Here is a 15,637-nt window from a genome sequence, read left to right on the forward strand (position 1 = left end):
TGATAAACATGAGAGTCGGCCCTCTTGCGGCCCCACAGTCGCACAAAGTCAGAGCGAGACGGGTCCGTCCGTCTGTGGGAGCAGCAATTTCTGTGGATCCGCCTGCGAAGTGCGAGTCTGGGCTCTGGGCCCATGGAAGATGCACTGAGCACTAGTCGGACTCACATCAGCCTCTCTGGACATGGCTTGGCATGCGCAAAACAGCCAAGACCTGTCGCCAGCAGCCTTTCGTACGATGGGCGGCAAGCTTGCCTTGATGGAGGTCACTATTGCTACCGTGCTAAGCCATTTCACAGGACGACAAGTCGCCGATGGTCGCCGATGTGAACTATCTTTAGTCCTGAGCCTCCTTGCTGATGCATGTGTTAGCGTGTGAGGCAGCTCCTCCGTCAATGGCAATTGGCAATATCAGTCTTACCATCCAGCTCATGTCATGAGTCTCGTGTATTGCTTCAGACTGTCTGCTTGAATGACGCCGATTTTATGGCCTATGGGCATCATTCGGTACACAGCCCTGTATAGCCAGTCATACGCAAGCCTAGCGTGATTGACAATGGCAGTAGTGCTACGCTGCTACATGCCTACCCAAAGATATCGACAGCATATCTGTTTGTACCCGAGGCTGCCAAGACCTCCTTGGCCAGCTTTTGCTCAGCACTGTCATCCTCAGCTTCCTTGACAATCGTCTCAAAAGCCGTTCTGACACCATGAGCCAATTTGCTAGCACTCCCACATGTGTAGAAGCGAGCACCTTGTTGGAATAGCTCCAACACCTCAGCTCGCTGCTTCAGTATCAAGTCTTGAACGTATTTGCAACCTTGTGTCTTGTCCGTGGCCCGAGAGAAGCAGTGCCGCACTTCCACCCGACCCTCACTCTTTGCGCACAAATCTTGCAACTCATCTTTGTGCAGGAAGTCTTCTTCAGTGCGACAGCCATAAAACAGCAAAGTCTTTCCGACATTGCGGCCAGCAATCGCTTGAAATGCTCGCTCTTGAATGAATCCACGGAATGGTGCAATACCCGTACCGGCAGCAAACATCACCACAGGTGTTTCGACTCGCTCTGGTAGACTAAAGTTGGCTGAAGCTCGAACGCTGCATGCAATCTTGTCACCGGCCTTGAGACCAGCCAAGAAGTTGCTCGTCACACCCATAAAGTCGCCAGTGCCAGACATCGCAGGACCAGACAGTATATCGATTGTGAGCGTCGCTTGCTCTGCGTTTACCAGCGACGAGCTCGAGATGGAGTACTGTCGCTGGTGTAAAGACTGTAGCGACTTGACATAGTCGTCAAAGGACAGCTTGCAACTCTTGCAGTGCTCGAGCAAGTCAATAGTGGACATGCGGCGGTCCAGGACTTGTTCTTGATAGGCATCACCGTCCAATGACTTGATAAAGTCCTTGTCCGCTGAATTTTCGCACAAATCTGCTAGGTTGGAAAGCATACGCTTCGACAACGGCGAGGCAAGCTCGACAGAAGTTTGTAAGATGTCGAAGGCACGGACAGGCAGGGATGTTGCAGAGTTCTCGAGGCCACGAGCACGAACAAGAACTTTGGTCGTCTCATTCATACCGAAATGAGCAAGGACACGCTTGACATTGGCTTCAGGATTGACTGGCAAGATACTGAGGTAATCGCCGACGCGATAGTGTTGGTCTTCTGGAAGCGTGATGGTCAAGTGGCGTTTGGAAGGGCCAAGCTCACTTGCCTGAACGAGCTCTTCGTTCGAGACGACGGTACCAACACCCAAGCCAGCGCTGACGACAGAGTTGAGCGTTCCAGACGACAATGGCTCGTAGGAGAATTGCTTGAGATCCGTCATCGACGGTGCTCGGGAGACTGCACGAGACGCAGCTCGAGACATGGATGGACGGTCCTTGGTAGTCTTGCTGCTACCGCTCGTCGCCTTCTGGAGCTGCACAGCGATATCGGCTTTCCAAGACTCGAAATCGCCAATGAAGTCACCTGCCACATCGCCTTCAGCTCGAGGGACAATCGCCTTACCACCAAGCGCTGTCAGTTGCTCGTCAAACATGCGCGGAACCTTCTGATAGGTCTGGACCCAGTCGTGGTGGCCAGCACCAAAGATGGCATATTGCACACCTTTCAAGTCGGGCTTCGAGTCGAGATACGCAGCAAACTGACGGGCATTGTCGGCCGGCTTGCCTTCGTACGATGGTGTGACAATGACAACAGGTCGGTCGATTGGCAGCTTCCTGCAGCTGTCAAGTGTATCCAAGGTAACCTCGAAACCCCAACGATTCGCATCTGAGTAGACTTCCTTGGCTAGTGCTTCACATGATCCAGAGTTTGAGCCATAGAGGACAAGCATTGGCGGAGAGCCATCCACCTCAGTGGCAATAATCGGCTTCTCAGACGCAGCATTAGGCTTGGTCGCCTTGTGTTTCGAATCAACCGGCAAGATGGGCGGCCCTGACTGGCGACGCTTCAATTTGACCATCAAATTATCTGGCTTGATGGTGAGGGTGAACTTGACCTTGAGCTCATACTGTGAATCAGCCAATTCAATGTCAAAGTTTTGAATAATGCTGGCGACGGCAAGCATTGCTTCTTGAATAGCAAAGGCACGACCAATGCAAGCGCGCATGCCGTGACCAAATGGCTTCCAAGAATTTGGTGGCAATGCCTCAAACTTGCCGTCCATCATTCGCTCAGGCATGAACTCACTTGGCGATTCCCATACTGCAGGATCATTGTGTAGGGCATGCAAATTGATCATGACTTCCTCTCCGGCTTCCATGGTGTAACCATCTGGCAATGGTACCTCTCCCTTGCAACAAACACCAATCATTGGTGCTGTTGGCTGCAGCCGGAGCGCTTCTTTGAGGCAAGCATCGATGTATGGCATCCTTTGTAATGAATCGAGCGTGATATCTCCAATTGCGTCCACCTCAGCCTGAGCTTTGCGCATTGTGTGCGGGTTCTTGACCATGTAATAGAGGCAGAATGAAAGCAAACCAGAGGTCGTTTCGTGTCCAGCGATCAAGAATGTGATGAGCTGTTCCACAATATTGTCATCAGGCAGCGTCTTGCCAGTTTCAGGGTCTGGAAAGTCAAGCATGCGGGTCGCTAGGTCATTGGGCTTCTCAGTACTGGCTCGACGGTCTTCGAGAATCTGTAGAGCGAAAGCCTTCATCCGGTCACCTGCAGCTAGACGACGCCAATTACTGGCGACCTTGAATGGTCGACTCACTGGCTGCATCGTCCGCTCACCAGACAAGCCCAGAAATGTGAGCATATCGCCAATAAATGGATGCATCTCCTCCTTGTAGAAACTGTTGAAGCGGTAGCCGAAAGAACAAAGCGAAATGGTGTCCAGTGTGAGTCTTGTCAACTGATCTGGCAAGTCAATCACCTCACCCTGGTGAGAATGCCAACGCGTCAACATTGTTGAAGCAATCTCCGACATATCGTCCCACATGCCCCTGACAGACATGACACCAAACGCTGGCACCAGAATACGATGAGCCATGCCCCATTCGGGTTCGTCAATGCGCGCTGTGAAGAGGCCGGTGCCGACTGCAGGACGTAGCATGTCCAGAAACTCGTGAACAGCCTTTTCGCAATCTGGTCTTGACAGGATGGCATTCACCATTCGCTGTGAGCCGACGAAGGTCTTGCGTTGACCTAGCAAGCGGATCCTACAGTTAGCGCAAGCCTTTCTATGAGAAATCTCCATACCTAAAGATTTCACCATATAGCTTCCCGTAGAGATTGGCAGTGTTGAGCGGATTCTTGAGATCCAACTGCGAGCGACCCAGGAAGAAGTCGCTGGTGTAGGTACCAGGAATCTCCTTGTACTTGCCAGCGCCATTCACTTTGTCTTCGGCCATTCTTGTAGCTGTGATGAGAGCCTGCTTGTAACGATTGTTGTAGATGTTCAGAATGCGATTCAAAAGATGCCTTTCAAGTACGTTACTGCTTCTTGTACTATTGTCGCAAAAGCTGTTTTCGGCAGCCGCTATGCCAAGACTTCTCTTGATTTGCGCAAGGTCAAAGTACTCAGTTGACGGAACCTGGAGAAGCTGGGTCCTGTACGGAGAGTGACAGCAGGCACATGTCAGAAGTCAGAGGCTGGGTTCGGGCTATGGGCATCCGCTTTCGTGGGGTGATGGCAGGCTCGAGCTTGGGCAGCAAAGTCGAATGCTGCCAGAACAGAGCTTAGACCAGCTGTGGTAGAACTGGTAGTCATTGTCTAGAGCACGGGAATGAGCTTGAGGGCACCAAAGCAGTCACTGGATGGCCATATATGCGTCTAGCAAGTGGAAGACCCCTTCGAGGAAGACGTCCTGGCATATGGCTTGGGAGGTGTCTCAGGGGTACCGCAGCCGAGTAGGTCAAATGACGCAGTGCAACAACAGCTTCTACTTGTGTTGTCGGCTCATCTCATCCCCAAGCGGCAGCTACTATTGCGCTAAGCTTGCGACGAAGACAAGCTGTTGAAGCTGCATTGTGAGCGGCTGGAGCTCGGACCGCGACAACATTCGCATCAGCCTACAGTTCGCCTAGTGTACACATCTAAGGCATCACATTTCAGCACAGACATGATAAGACCGCCAGCGCGCGACCTCCATCCGATGCATACGCAATCACTGGGAGTTACGGCCTGGACTTACGGACCTACTGTAGCCTAGTCTGTAGGCTATCAGTGGCATTAATTGGGTCCGCCGCACCAGCGGATCGCGGGAGCGGAAGATTTGCGCTTTAGCCAATTTTCCGGCACACAGACCGCAATAATTGCCATGCCCGTAGCGGCGTAGCGTACGCCCTGTTCGCGTAGACTGGCTGCAGTCGTACGAGGATACGGCCAAGAATGGAAGGAGAGCTCGAATGCAGATAAAGTACGTATCAGTCAATTCTCGACTGGGATCTGACTCGGTGCACCCCCTTCATAACCGATCTCAATTCGCTGTCGTCACCTCAGGAACTCAGGGAATTACATAGCCCTTATTTAGCTCTAGATACTTGTCCTGCATCAGAGCTTGGCATCAGGCTTAGAATTAAGCAATTAAAAGGAACGTCAAGGTGGCAGCCAGCAGATGAGCTCGAGGTCGACGAGTCGACCCTTTCCCCAGGTGGTCTGGCGATTCGGCTAGATTTTGAAACGCATCACATAGCACAACCACGCGCGACGAAACCACTTGTAAACACATGCTTTGCTCATTTGCACTTACTTCTTGTTGAAGCTGCTAAATATCACTGCAACTAGCTCAGATTAGCTCTCAGAAAGACGCGTCCCACATCTACTTTAACATGGCAGCTGCAGCTGCCGCCAGGAATGGCAGCATCCAAGCAGACAATACGATCGCTCGTATATCAGAATTGCTGAAACAGCCTGATGTACGCTCCTCAAAGCCGCTGTCCCGAACCTCAGCTGACAACAGGATCTGGATAAAGTCGATGCGCTCATAGAAAGATTCAAGCGCGAAAAGGCTACTATGGACGCACAGTTGAATGTGGCAGTGCAAGCGCAACTTGAGGTGATTCAGTCTGGCTTGTCAGCTATCAACCAAGGCCAAGCCGAGATGACTGGCGTTAAGCAAGAGATGGACCGCGTAGACAAGATCTGTCAAGGGTCTCAGGCGCTAGTCAAAAACTTTGAGGTCATCAATGCAATCTCAAAGTGTCACATCAACTTTGTGCAGACAATCGAAATGGTCGAGAGCCTAGAGAACCTGGGTAAGACGCTCGATGAGCTTCGCCAGCAGTTGGACGAAGATCGACAAGATGCCTCGAGCTCAAATTTGCTTACCATGCACTTTCAATTGTCAAAGCTCCTCGATTTTCGCGATACAGCCGTGCGGCAGTCTTCTTCTGCGAAGAAAGATGTACAAGATACCCTCAGGCGCTACTTCAAACCTCTCGAAGACTTTTCGCGACAGTTTGAAGAGCATTTGTTCTCACTTTCTGCTATTCTCCTCGACACCCTCCGTCAAGGTGATCCTTCGTTGGTCGTTCGTATCGCCAAGATTGTGTACGTGGAAGACGTAAGCGATGTTCGCTCCAAGATTCTGCAGGATGCCCAATCTTCACGAAAGGTAGGGGTCAACAAGAACCGGGTCATTGCTGGCGATGCGCGCGCTCCGCGCAACTACAAGCAAAAGTTTCTTGAAAGTATACACACTGCTATCAAACTTGACTTTGAAGGATGCGCAAGCACCTTCCCTGATCCCTCAGAGCTTCTTGAGAATCTCGAATGGATCTTTCAGGATCTTGCTCTGGTGCAGCAGGAAGTCACAGTGCGGACTCCCAAAGACTGGGACATCTTCAATGTCTTCCTGGGCTTCTATCATCAGGAGACTTACAACGTTCTCAACAAAGTCCTCGCCTTGGAGCCTGATGGCAGCACGCTCCTTAAGCTGCTCGAATGGGTCAAGCTATACGGAGCTATGATGAAGTCGGACTTCCGCATCGATGTTAAGACGCTCGAGCCTCGTTTGCTTGACGGCAAGGAGAATGACCTGGTTGAAGACTACCTCAAGATTATTGTCAGCAAAATGGAAGAATGGATGCTGAACCTGAAGCAGACTGAAGTCAAGAGCTTCACGGAAAGAACAGAACAGCCAGAAATGACACCCGATGGAATTTACGGCATGCAAGGCGCCGTCATTATGTTTCAAATGGTATCACAACAGATTGATGTCGCGGCAGACTCTGGCCAGGGTAGAGTCCTCGCCTCTGTCGTGTCTGAATGTGTACGCATCATGAAGGATACCCAGTCGAATTGGATCCGTGTGCTACAGCAAGAAACAAAGCTTGCTCAGGACGCAGTCAACAAGGCAGCTGCAGGGAAGGAGGCGGATGAAGTGCCACCTGGTCTCCCAGACTACATCATTGCACTTGCCAATGACCAGATTCGATCGGCAGATTACTGTGAAGCCATCAGCGCTCGCATTGCGCCACTCGTTTCGACGAAATATGCCACAAATATCGCTGAAGGGCTGTCTACCGCGACAGACGGGTTTTTGGATGTTGCAAAGGCCTGCCTGCAGGCGCTGAACCGTGTCATTGCGCAAGACGTGACCAGTACTTTTGCCAAATTCTTCACAAAGGAGTGGTATGGTGGATCGCAGATGAGCTTGATTGTATCGACCTACCGAGAGTACATTGCCGACTGCAAAGATCATCTCAACGAGCATCTCATGGAGCTCTTCTTGGATGAGCTTCTCGATGCGTTCCTCATCTCCTATATGGAAGCGCTTGCTCTCAACTACAAATCCACGCTCAAAATACCAAAGGTTCTCGAGCAAATGACACAGGAGATTGGCCTGGCCTTCAATCTCTTTGTTGAGCACATTGATTTGCAGAACTTGCAAGTTCAATTCGATGTACTTGAATTGGTCATTGCTTTCATTCAGACGGATCCTGAAACAGTTCAGGAGGATTACGCGATGCTCAAGTCTAGATGCTGGGACGTGCCGGCGTGGCTCATCGAAGGCATTCTCGAACGTAGAGACGACATCAACAAGAAAGAAACTCGCAACCTGCTGGACATCATTGCCAAGGCTGAGGCACAAGCTGCCAGACCAGAGGACGCAACGCCTACAATCATGTCAAGGTTACGACAGCGCAAGTAGAATGTCTCATCTCCCTATGTATTTTCAATCTATGTATCGCCGCCTGTATTGAGCAGCTGCTGGAAATTCTGCTGGATCGTTTCTTTGAGCGTCTCGTCATTCGTCAGATTGGCAAGGCTCAGCGCAACATCGCACCAGCTGTGGCAAGCATCCGTCTGGCCTGCCACATGGAGATCTACTGCGTGATTGAATGCTTTGCCAGCAAGCCAATGTATCTCATCAGATGGATACGTTGATGCATGAGATCGGATCACCTTCAGCAGTTTGCTTGCATACTGAAGGCCAGTGCTCTGATCATGCTTCAGAACAGTAGTAAAGAGCACTCTGTACCACTTGGCCACTCTCTTGATGTCCATCGCAGGAGAATTTAAAGTAGCTTGTGATACTCCGTCAAGTATCTTGAGCATCGTTTCAGTTGGCATGCGACTTGATAACGTCAAATCAGCCATCGCTGCGAGTGTTTGCTGCGCAATACCATATTTATTCGCCAGTTCAATCAAAGAGGACAGCTCATGCCAGTCTTGCACATAGATTCGGGCTTCAAACTCAAAGATCAAGATCGTTGCCATCTTTGTGCATAAATCATCTGGTAGCTGGGCCTTTGTATCTGCTGCTTGCCATCGGACAAGGGCGTGACGAAATACGGAGGACTGCTTGCACATACTTTGCGAGAAGGCCATCTGATGTTAGTCAGCGTGGGCAGCCGCAATAAATACCTTTTTGACTTCATCCTGCTCGCTCCTTGAAGCAAAATAGTAAGCACAGACAGACAGATAAGAACACAATGCAAGACGAGCTGCAACGTCTTGATTGACATGTGGATCCGGTGACGGCGTGTAAGCCTCAAGAATCTAAAATCAGCACAATATCACACTTCACAGTACCAACCGTTTGACAGGCCGCCAGGAGTTGAGTCAAGTGCTCGAGACTCCAGTTCTTGATGTTTTTGACTGCAAGATTGTGAGCAGCCAGCGAAAACCATCCCAGCTCTTTCGTGTTGAAGTTATTGGCGATGCATGCCTCTGGAGTTTTGACCATGGAAGCAACGACCTGGAATTGATCGAGTACTTTGAGCACATCAGCGGGCTCCTGTGGCTCTGCATCAAGGCGAACAGTCAGCAATCGAACAATACTACGCAATAGCGCTGGCTTTCTGACCATTTCAGATTGCTTGCCCAGGTCGCGAATCTTCTCAAAGATGATTAAGAGAACCCTTTGGTTACCAATCTGCTCAGCAGCTTTGGCGCAGTGAAACAAGATGGCAACGTCAAAGCTGTGACACTGCACGAGTTTATTCAGGTTCTCAACGAGCGCTTGAGTGTCATTCATGTTTAGTTGAACACGAAACAAAAGGTAGCGCGTCATTGGTGTTGCAAATGCAGATGCGGGGAGTCGTTGCAAGGTTGCAAGCGCATTAGTGTAGTCTCCTTGCTCGAGGTAACAACTTGCAGTCTTGCGCAAGAAGCGAGATTTTGTCACATCGCTGACTGTTTTGAAGATGCTTGCTTGACCAAGCGCACACCACGCCATAGCCGCAGCGTATAGCTTGCGCTCAAAAAGGCTCTCGCATGTCTTCCACAGGAACTATCGTCAGCAATGCTTTTCACACAAGCACGACTCACTGTAAGGCATGCGTGCTCGGCTTTTGCGCTCAGAGGTCTCGTCAATTGCTGTTCCAGTCGAGCAAGCATATCCTGCAGAGTCACAAGAACAGCAGAGTGCTTGTCTTCAGGCACTTGTGTAGCGATCCAGATGCGAGTTACGAGAGCGCGTTCCAACCACTCAACCTCACCAGTGTCGACAATTTTGGGCATGAGATAATCGAGTGCTTGAATAGCCGCAGTCATATCTCGCGTATGCAAGTCATGAATCTTGTGCATGATGGCGTTGAAGACCTTTCCATTCAGCTGCACGACGCGAATCATGCTATTCAGTGTTTCGGTAAACGCTTCATTGGTTTCGTGGCGAACAGCCAGAAACTCCAGCTTCAAGCAGTAGAGCCAGGACGCGACAGGGTAATGTTCATGCGCTTGGTCGAGCAAGATCTGTACACGCTGCAGGTCATCATCCTTGTTGCGTCGAAGATGAGCGCGCGCCAAGTTTTCCATAGTGCAGACTTGTAGATCCGCATACATCTCTTCTTCCTGTGATATGATCATTTTGTGAGTTTCTGAGAGCCAATCAATGGCCTTGTCGAGTTCATTGCTTCTTAAACACTCAGTTCCCAGATCGAAGGAGGTCTCTGCCACGCTCAGTGACTTTGTTGTATCAATCCGTGCTAACTCTGATGCGCTGATCGCCTGACGCAACGCAAACTCTGCGACATCAAAGTTCTTCTGTGCTCTTTCCTTGTCTGTCAGCCTTTCACATACACGCTTTGTAGGTCATACCAGCTTGTAGCGCGTGACAAACAGATCCACAGAAAGCTCAGCGGTTTTGACTGCGCTGTATCCCTCCATCTTGCGCATCGCAGGACTCATCAGTGCAGACTGCAACATAGAAGCTTTCGCAACGACCTTCTGTGCCAGCGCAGGTACACCAGAGGCTTGACAGTGCGTCGCAGCTTTGAGACACACGCCAAGTAATCTGGTTGTACCGCCGAGATCCTTGGCGGAGGAACGACCGAGCTCAATCATGAGCAAGGCAGCGTAGCGTACTGTGGTCAGTGGCAAGTGACGAATACATGATCATACAGTGACATAAGGTAGCTTGATCGTGGCTTGCTGCGCGCTTGGAGACACGGTGTGCAAGATTCCAGAGTTCAGTGCCGATACTGTCAAAGTCTTCGGGAAACAGGTATTTCTTGAGCTTCGTCTGCAAAGCGATATGACGTTCGAGTTGTGCAGGGAGTGTCTCGAGTTGTGCTGCCATGACTTGGAAGGAGAGCTTGGATTGGAGCGCCTTGAGCAGCTTCATGCATGTGTCGCGCAGCTGAGCAGTCTTCCTCTCCACGTCTGATTGCTTGTCGCTGGACGTTGTCTGTGGGTTGAGTCCATCACTCGAAAGATCATCGTCGTTTGCTATGCGCAAGTACGCGTCTGCCAAGGTTGTCTGTACCATGATTGTGTGTGACTAGGTGATGTCGTAGGGTGTTGCAGAAAGCGTCCTCCCGGACTCGACAGCGTCCATGACCTACAGTCAGCGATATACTCACCCACTGAGAGCGTGCATACCTCCATCCAGTGCTTCAGCTTGACGTCGTACATCTCTGCAATGAGACGCACCATCTTTCCTACCTCCAGCAGGTCATCCTTTGTCGCTCCATGTCGCAGTGAAGACTCTATATGTCCGATCGCCTGCTTCGGCGTATCTACTGCCAAGTTATACGTGAACATGCAGACGCAAGCCTATCCGTCAGTCACCATCGTCTCATTGATTGAGAATATACAGCTTCGAGCGACAACGCGCTCGTGTCAGAGTAGATGCCACCATACACCAGATCAACCGCATAGTGTCCAAGTCTCGGTGAAATGGTCTGTAGCGCCGTCTGGATATTGGCACCGCGCTCACCATCGTAGACTTGAGCGAGAAAGCTACTGCCTTGCGCATGGAGGTCTGATATGCTCTGTGTATTGTCGTGCATCGGCTTCACGGGTTCTTTCAGCTCCGAAGGCATGACCTTGTGCAGCTCTTGTAATGACTAGTGAAGTATCAGTCTAGTCATGTGGCTTGCATGTAGTTGGTACTCACATTGATGGCCTTCGACATGCCGCCAAAGATGCCACTTCGAAGGAAGCTTTCTCTAAACTGTCGAGCGAGTAGTAGTCTATCATTCTGCTTCGTCTTAGACCTGAGGGCTTGAGTAAAGATGGCACTGGCAAGGACGGGCTGATTGTATATTGAAAAGACTGATCCGGAAAGGTAATGATACGAGGATGGTAGCACCTTTTCAAAGTATTTGAGACTCATACTCAGCTATATCTGCTATCCAGCTTAGCCAGAAGAGGACCCTTTGTCCTAATGAACAACACCGAGGGCCTTGGTCGGAGCAGTTTGTTTGTTGCGAGATTGTCGTGTGCTGCAAACGGACAACTACGACCATTGTCCATCACCTGTGCTAATTTGCCTGACGCTTGCTTACAGCTCCAGAGCTCTATAGAACACTTTGATATAGTATGTTGGATGGCTCCATCCTACGCAAGAAGCACATCAGCTTCATTCGTCGCCTCTATCGGCTCGATCCAAATTGTCTCGAAGCACTCATCACACAATATATCCGCATCAATGGCATCTACTGGGCCCTGATTGCTGCTCATCTGCTTGGAAGGCCTAATCTACTTCCCAGAGACGAAATCATTAAGGAGATCTTGGCGTGTCGCCAGCCAGATGGTGGCTTTGGGTCAGCGCCAGGTCATGATTCTCACGTTGTCTGCACACTACATGCTGTTCAGATATTAGCCATGCAAGGTGCTCTTCATCTTGTCGATGCTGAGCATACAGGTGACTATATTTCAAAGCTACAACTTCCCTCTGGCGCGATACAAGGGGATGTATGGGGTGAAGTTGACATGCGCATCAACTACGCAGCCACGCAATGTCTTGTCCTCCTTGGCAAACTCGATAAACTCAATAGAGAAGCACTCGCTGCATATGTCCTTCAGTGTCGCAACTTTGATGGTGGCTTTGGCATGGTGCCCGGTGCGGAATCTCATGCCTCACACGCCTTCACCAGTCTTGGGACTTTATCACTGCTTGGCAAGCTTGAGAGTATTGATCAGAACCGGACGGCTTGGTGGCTTTCTCTGAGACAGCTCAAGAATGGTGGTCTCAATGGACGCCCAGAGAAATTGGAAGATGTTTGTTACTCCTGGTGGGTTCTCTCCGCCCTCGCCATGCTAGATCGCGTCGACTGGATTGACAAGCAGAAATTACGCGCCTTCATCTTATCCACGCAAGATGAGCAGATTGGTGGTATGAGTGATCGGCCTGGTGACGTACCAGACATCAATCATACTTGTTTTGGGTTGACGGGATTGAGTCTATTAGGCTATGATGGCCTAGAAGCCATTGACCCACGCTTCTGCATGCCAGTCTCGGTGATTCGCCAAATGGGCTTGTGATGAAGGACTAGCGTGGATCTGGTAGCAATGGAGCATCTTCATCTTCGTCGGCAAATGGATTTTCGCCGTAGACGCAGTAGTGTTGCAGCATCAACAACGTATCAAAGAACATGGATAGGAGGCCGAGACCAAACTTGACGATATCGCCCGTGATGGCGGACCAATCTCCAGAGACAGCTGAATCAAGGACGAGTTCTACTTGTTAGCGAACAAAAGAGAAGCAGAAGCCAACATACGTAGAGACGACAACGCTCCACCAGTAAAGTCGAGGAGTACATTGACAATTGAAAAGCCTCGAGTGCTCTTCCGTTCGAAATTTAGGTAGAGTTGCGGCATGTACTTGTACACGGTGACTAGTAGCTTGCAGTAGGAGAGTCCATAGAGGACATCTATCCACTCGAGCTTGTCTGTCATCTGAGCAATGGAAATAAGAGAAATGGCAGAAACGATCACACCCGTCAAGAATCCGCGACAAATAGTACTTGTGTGCTGATCGCGATCCTTCTTGTAGCCCCAGAGGTAGGCTTGACTGAGCGTGATGGATGAAATGACAAGAGCATGCAATGCAAAGACTGCATCGTTGATGCGAACAAGCGCACCGCTAGACCCTGGATTGCGCTGTTTGTATGCATCTTTGATGTCATCTGACGCGAGGAACATGACACAAAAAGACGAGTAGCAACAAAAGCCAGCGACATTCAGCCAGAGGTAGTCTATGGAGACACCTGTGACTGATTTGCGCTGGAAGTTGAGGAGGACTTGTGGGTAGAAGCTGACTGACCATGCGGCGAAGTAGGTCCAGCCGAGGATGCCGCTGACTATGTCATAGCCGCCCATGAATAGAGATAAGATATAAGAGAGAGACTAAGCTAGGCCACTGTGGGCAGACGGAGGAGTGTACAGAGGAGGTGCAAGTTCAAGTCCAATTTGTCCTTGGCTGAGTTGGCTCCAGAAATCAGACACGTGCACTCGTCGCGTCCAGTTCAGCGCGACGAGCACAAAACACACTAAACAAGAACCAAGTCAGTGTCGGCAGCTGTGGGAGAGGGCGAGAGTGTGTGAAATCAGGGTATGGCACAGTCTGTCGCGGCAAGACGCAGCAGGCAGTCTCTCAAGGAAGATGGCGACCGCTCACATATTCCGCGAGAAGAGCGTAGCTTCCTCGAGTACCACCCATCACTCCAAACATCTGTCGCCCTGACTCTCGTCAGGCAGGCAACACAGGCTATTCGTCATCACTCAAGGCAGCCATCTCAGCTTCCACCCTACCCGCTGCACTCGCGACAAAACTCAATTCGCGAAGTGCCACATGACATTGCTAATGGCCACAATCAAGCGACCGGCACACAGTCGCCGCCGACAAGTGGCTCTGTCGCTTCTGTCGACACTACAGACTCAAGGCGCGATGATTTCCTGGCATTCGGTCAACTTGCGCCAGATCTCGCTGCCGCTGCAGTCGCTGATCAGCTCACGCCAATGGGTATGGATGGACCAGCCACAGCCATGACGAATGGTCGCTTCACAACAACCAGTCAGTCTGGAGTACCTCCGTCAGAGTCGATCGCGATTGATCCAGCACTCATGGATGAGTTGCCAATCGCTACACCCCCAGCGCCGAGTGTGCGCAGTCAACGAGGCAGCATCCACACGGCGCCCTCTGACCGTTTCCTACGCAGCGAAGTCACTGTGGAAGAAAAGTTTGAGCGACTGCGCAAAGAAGATGGATTTGCTATTGGCGTGCTCAACAAGCCTTCATTTCGCATCCTAGAGACATCCATGCGCGACAACAGAATTCAGCTGAATAGTAATGCGATTGCATTTGGTTATCAGGCAGACAAACCTGTCGAGCGCCCAAGTGAAGCGTATGTACGAACACTCGACCTGCCAGAAACCGATTTGAGCGATCGCGTTGAATATGATATGGACGAGCAAGACGACTTTTGGCTTGAAGCTTACAATGTCCGCCGACGTCTACGTGAAGGCGATTCCATCTCACGAGAAATCTTTGAAATCACCCTCACCAAGATTGAAAAGGAATGGGCGGCACTTGAAAGGCGTATCCCGAAGCCAGAAAAGAAGCGCCAAGATGACCATGCCTCGGAGGATGCAAAGTGCTCCATCTGTGATGATGGAGAATGTGAAAACACCAATGCCATCGTTTTTTGCGACGGCTGCAACCTTGCTGTTCACCAAGAGTGCTACGGCGTTCCTTATATCCCAGAAGGTCAGTGGTTGTGCCGCAAATGTTTCGCCTCACCTATTGATCCCGTTAGCTGCCTGTTTTGTCCTGCAAAGCAAGGTGCATTCAAGCAAACTTCAGATCTACACTGGGCTCATCTCCTCTGCACGAATTGGATCCCTGAAGTAGCTGTAGGCAACCCTGTCTTCATGGAACCCATCGAGGGCGTCAACAACATACCAAGCTCACGCTGGAAGCTCAACTGCTACATCTGCAAGCTCAAAGTGGGTGCATGCATTCAGTGTAGCCACAAAGCCTGCTATGCTTCCTTCCACGTTACTTGTGCCCGTCGCGCAAAGTTGTTCCTTCAACACAACCCACAAAATCCAACGGGCCTTGGCAAGACGTTTTGCGACAAGCACCTGCCTGATTGGTATCGTGCAGAGGTGGATGTACCAGCATCCTTACATGCTGCTCAGCAATACTTTATGAATCAAGGTCAAGACGAATATGTATCGGGTGCCGCTTCGGGTGTCATTCCTCGCGGTGGCGGCAAGTTCACAATTTCTCTGAAGCGATCCAAGCAAGCGGCCGTTATTCCTGCTATCGTCTTCAAGGAGATCTTGCAGTATATGCAAAAATTTCGCATCAAGAATAAGGCTGATTATATTGCTGAGATGTGCAAGTACTGGTCACTCAAGCGACGTTCCAGACGCGGTGCATCTTTACTGAAGCGTTTGCAGATCCAATCTGAAGATCACACAACAACAAAGCTGAATGCTGACGAGAAGAAGAATAA

At 50.5% G+C, this 15,637-nt stretch overlaps 6 protein-coding genes across 6 annotated transcripts; 3 read left to right on the plus strand and 3 right to left on the minus strand.

Moving 5' to 3' along the window:
* Positions 1–581: 581 nt before the first annotated feature.
* Positions 582–3,855, minus strand: BCR37DRAFT_387916 (cytochrome P450; the record flags this gene model as incomplete). Its single annotated transcript, XM_040870578.1, has 2 exons — positions 582–3,663; positions 3,704–3,855. The coding sequence occupies 2 exons, from the start codon at positions 3,853–3,855 to the stop codon at positions 582–584; spliced, it is 3,234 nt and encodes a 1,077-aa protein (XP_040724518.1).
* A 1,420-nt stretch (positions 3,856–5,275) lies between these two features.
* Positions 5,276–7,599, plus strand: BCR37DRAFT_348577 (exocyst complex component Sec6-domain-containing protein; the record flags this gene model as incomplete). Its single annotated transcript, XM_040867856.1, has 2 exons — positions 5,276–5,362; positions 5,407–7,599. 2 exons carry the CDS (start codon positions 5,276–5,278, stop codon positions 7,597–7,599), a joined length of 2,280 nt encoding a protein of 759 aa, XP_040724519.1.
* Positions 7,600–7,628: 29 nt separating this feature from the next.
* Positions 7,629–11,508, minus strand: BCR37DRAFT_393522 (meiosis protein SPO22/ZIP4 like-domain-containing protein; the record flags this gene model as incomplete). Its single annotated transcript, XM_040871318.1, has 9 exons — positions 7,629–8,279; positions 8,316–8,450; positions 8,488–9,183; positions 9,222–9,947; positions 9,990–10,255; positions 10,293–10,671; positions 10,773–10,946; positions 10,988–11,239; positions 11,290–11,508. 9 exons carry the CDS (start codon positions 11,506–11,508, stop codon positions 7,629–7,631), a joined length of 3,498 nt encoding a protein of 1,165 aa, XP_040724520.1.
* Positions 11,290–12,854, plus strand: BCR37DRAFT_380726 (type-2 proteins geranylgeranyltransferase subunit beta). The gene has a single exon (XM_040869540.1). The coding sequence runs from the start codon at positions 11,715–11,717 to the stop codon at positions 12,657–12,659; it is 945 nt and encodes a 314-aa protein (XP_040724521.1). The 5' UTR covers positions 11,290–11,714; the 3' UTR covers positions 12,660–12,854.
* On the minus strand, positions 12,667–13,496 carry BCR37DRAFT_393524 (PQ loop repeat-domain-containing protein; the record flags this gene model as incomplete). Its single annotated transcript, XM_040871319.1, has 2 exons — positions 12,667–12,854; positions 12,896–13,496. 2 exons carry the CDS (start codon positions 13,494–13,496, stop codon positions 12,667–12,669), a joined length of 789 nt encoding a protein of 262 aa, XP_040724522.1.
* Positions 13,497–14,435: 939 nt separating this feature from the next.
* BCR37DRAFT_348416 (PHD-zinc-finger like domain-containing protein) lies at positions 14,436–15,218 on the plus strand (the record flags this gene model as incomplete). The annotated part of the gene is made up of 1 exon (XM_040867842.1): positions 14,436–15,218. A coding segment is annotated over one exon (783 nt), but the record flags the coding sequence as incomplete, so codon positions are not given.
* Positions 15,219–15,637: the final 419 nt, after the last annotated feature.

The sequence above is a fragment of the Protomyces lactucae-debilis genome (genome assembly GCF_002105105.1).
Source record: "Protomyces lactucae-debilis strain 12-1054 chromosome Unknown BCR37scaffold_12, whole genome shotgun sequence".
In the NCBI taxonomy this organism is placed as follows: Eukaryota; Fungi; Ascomycota; class Taphrinomycetes; order Taphrinales; family Protomycetaceae; genus Protomyces; species Protomyces lactucae-debilis.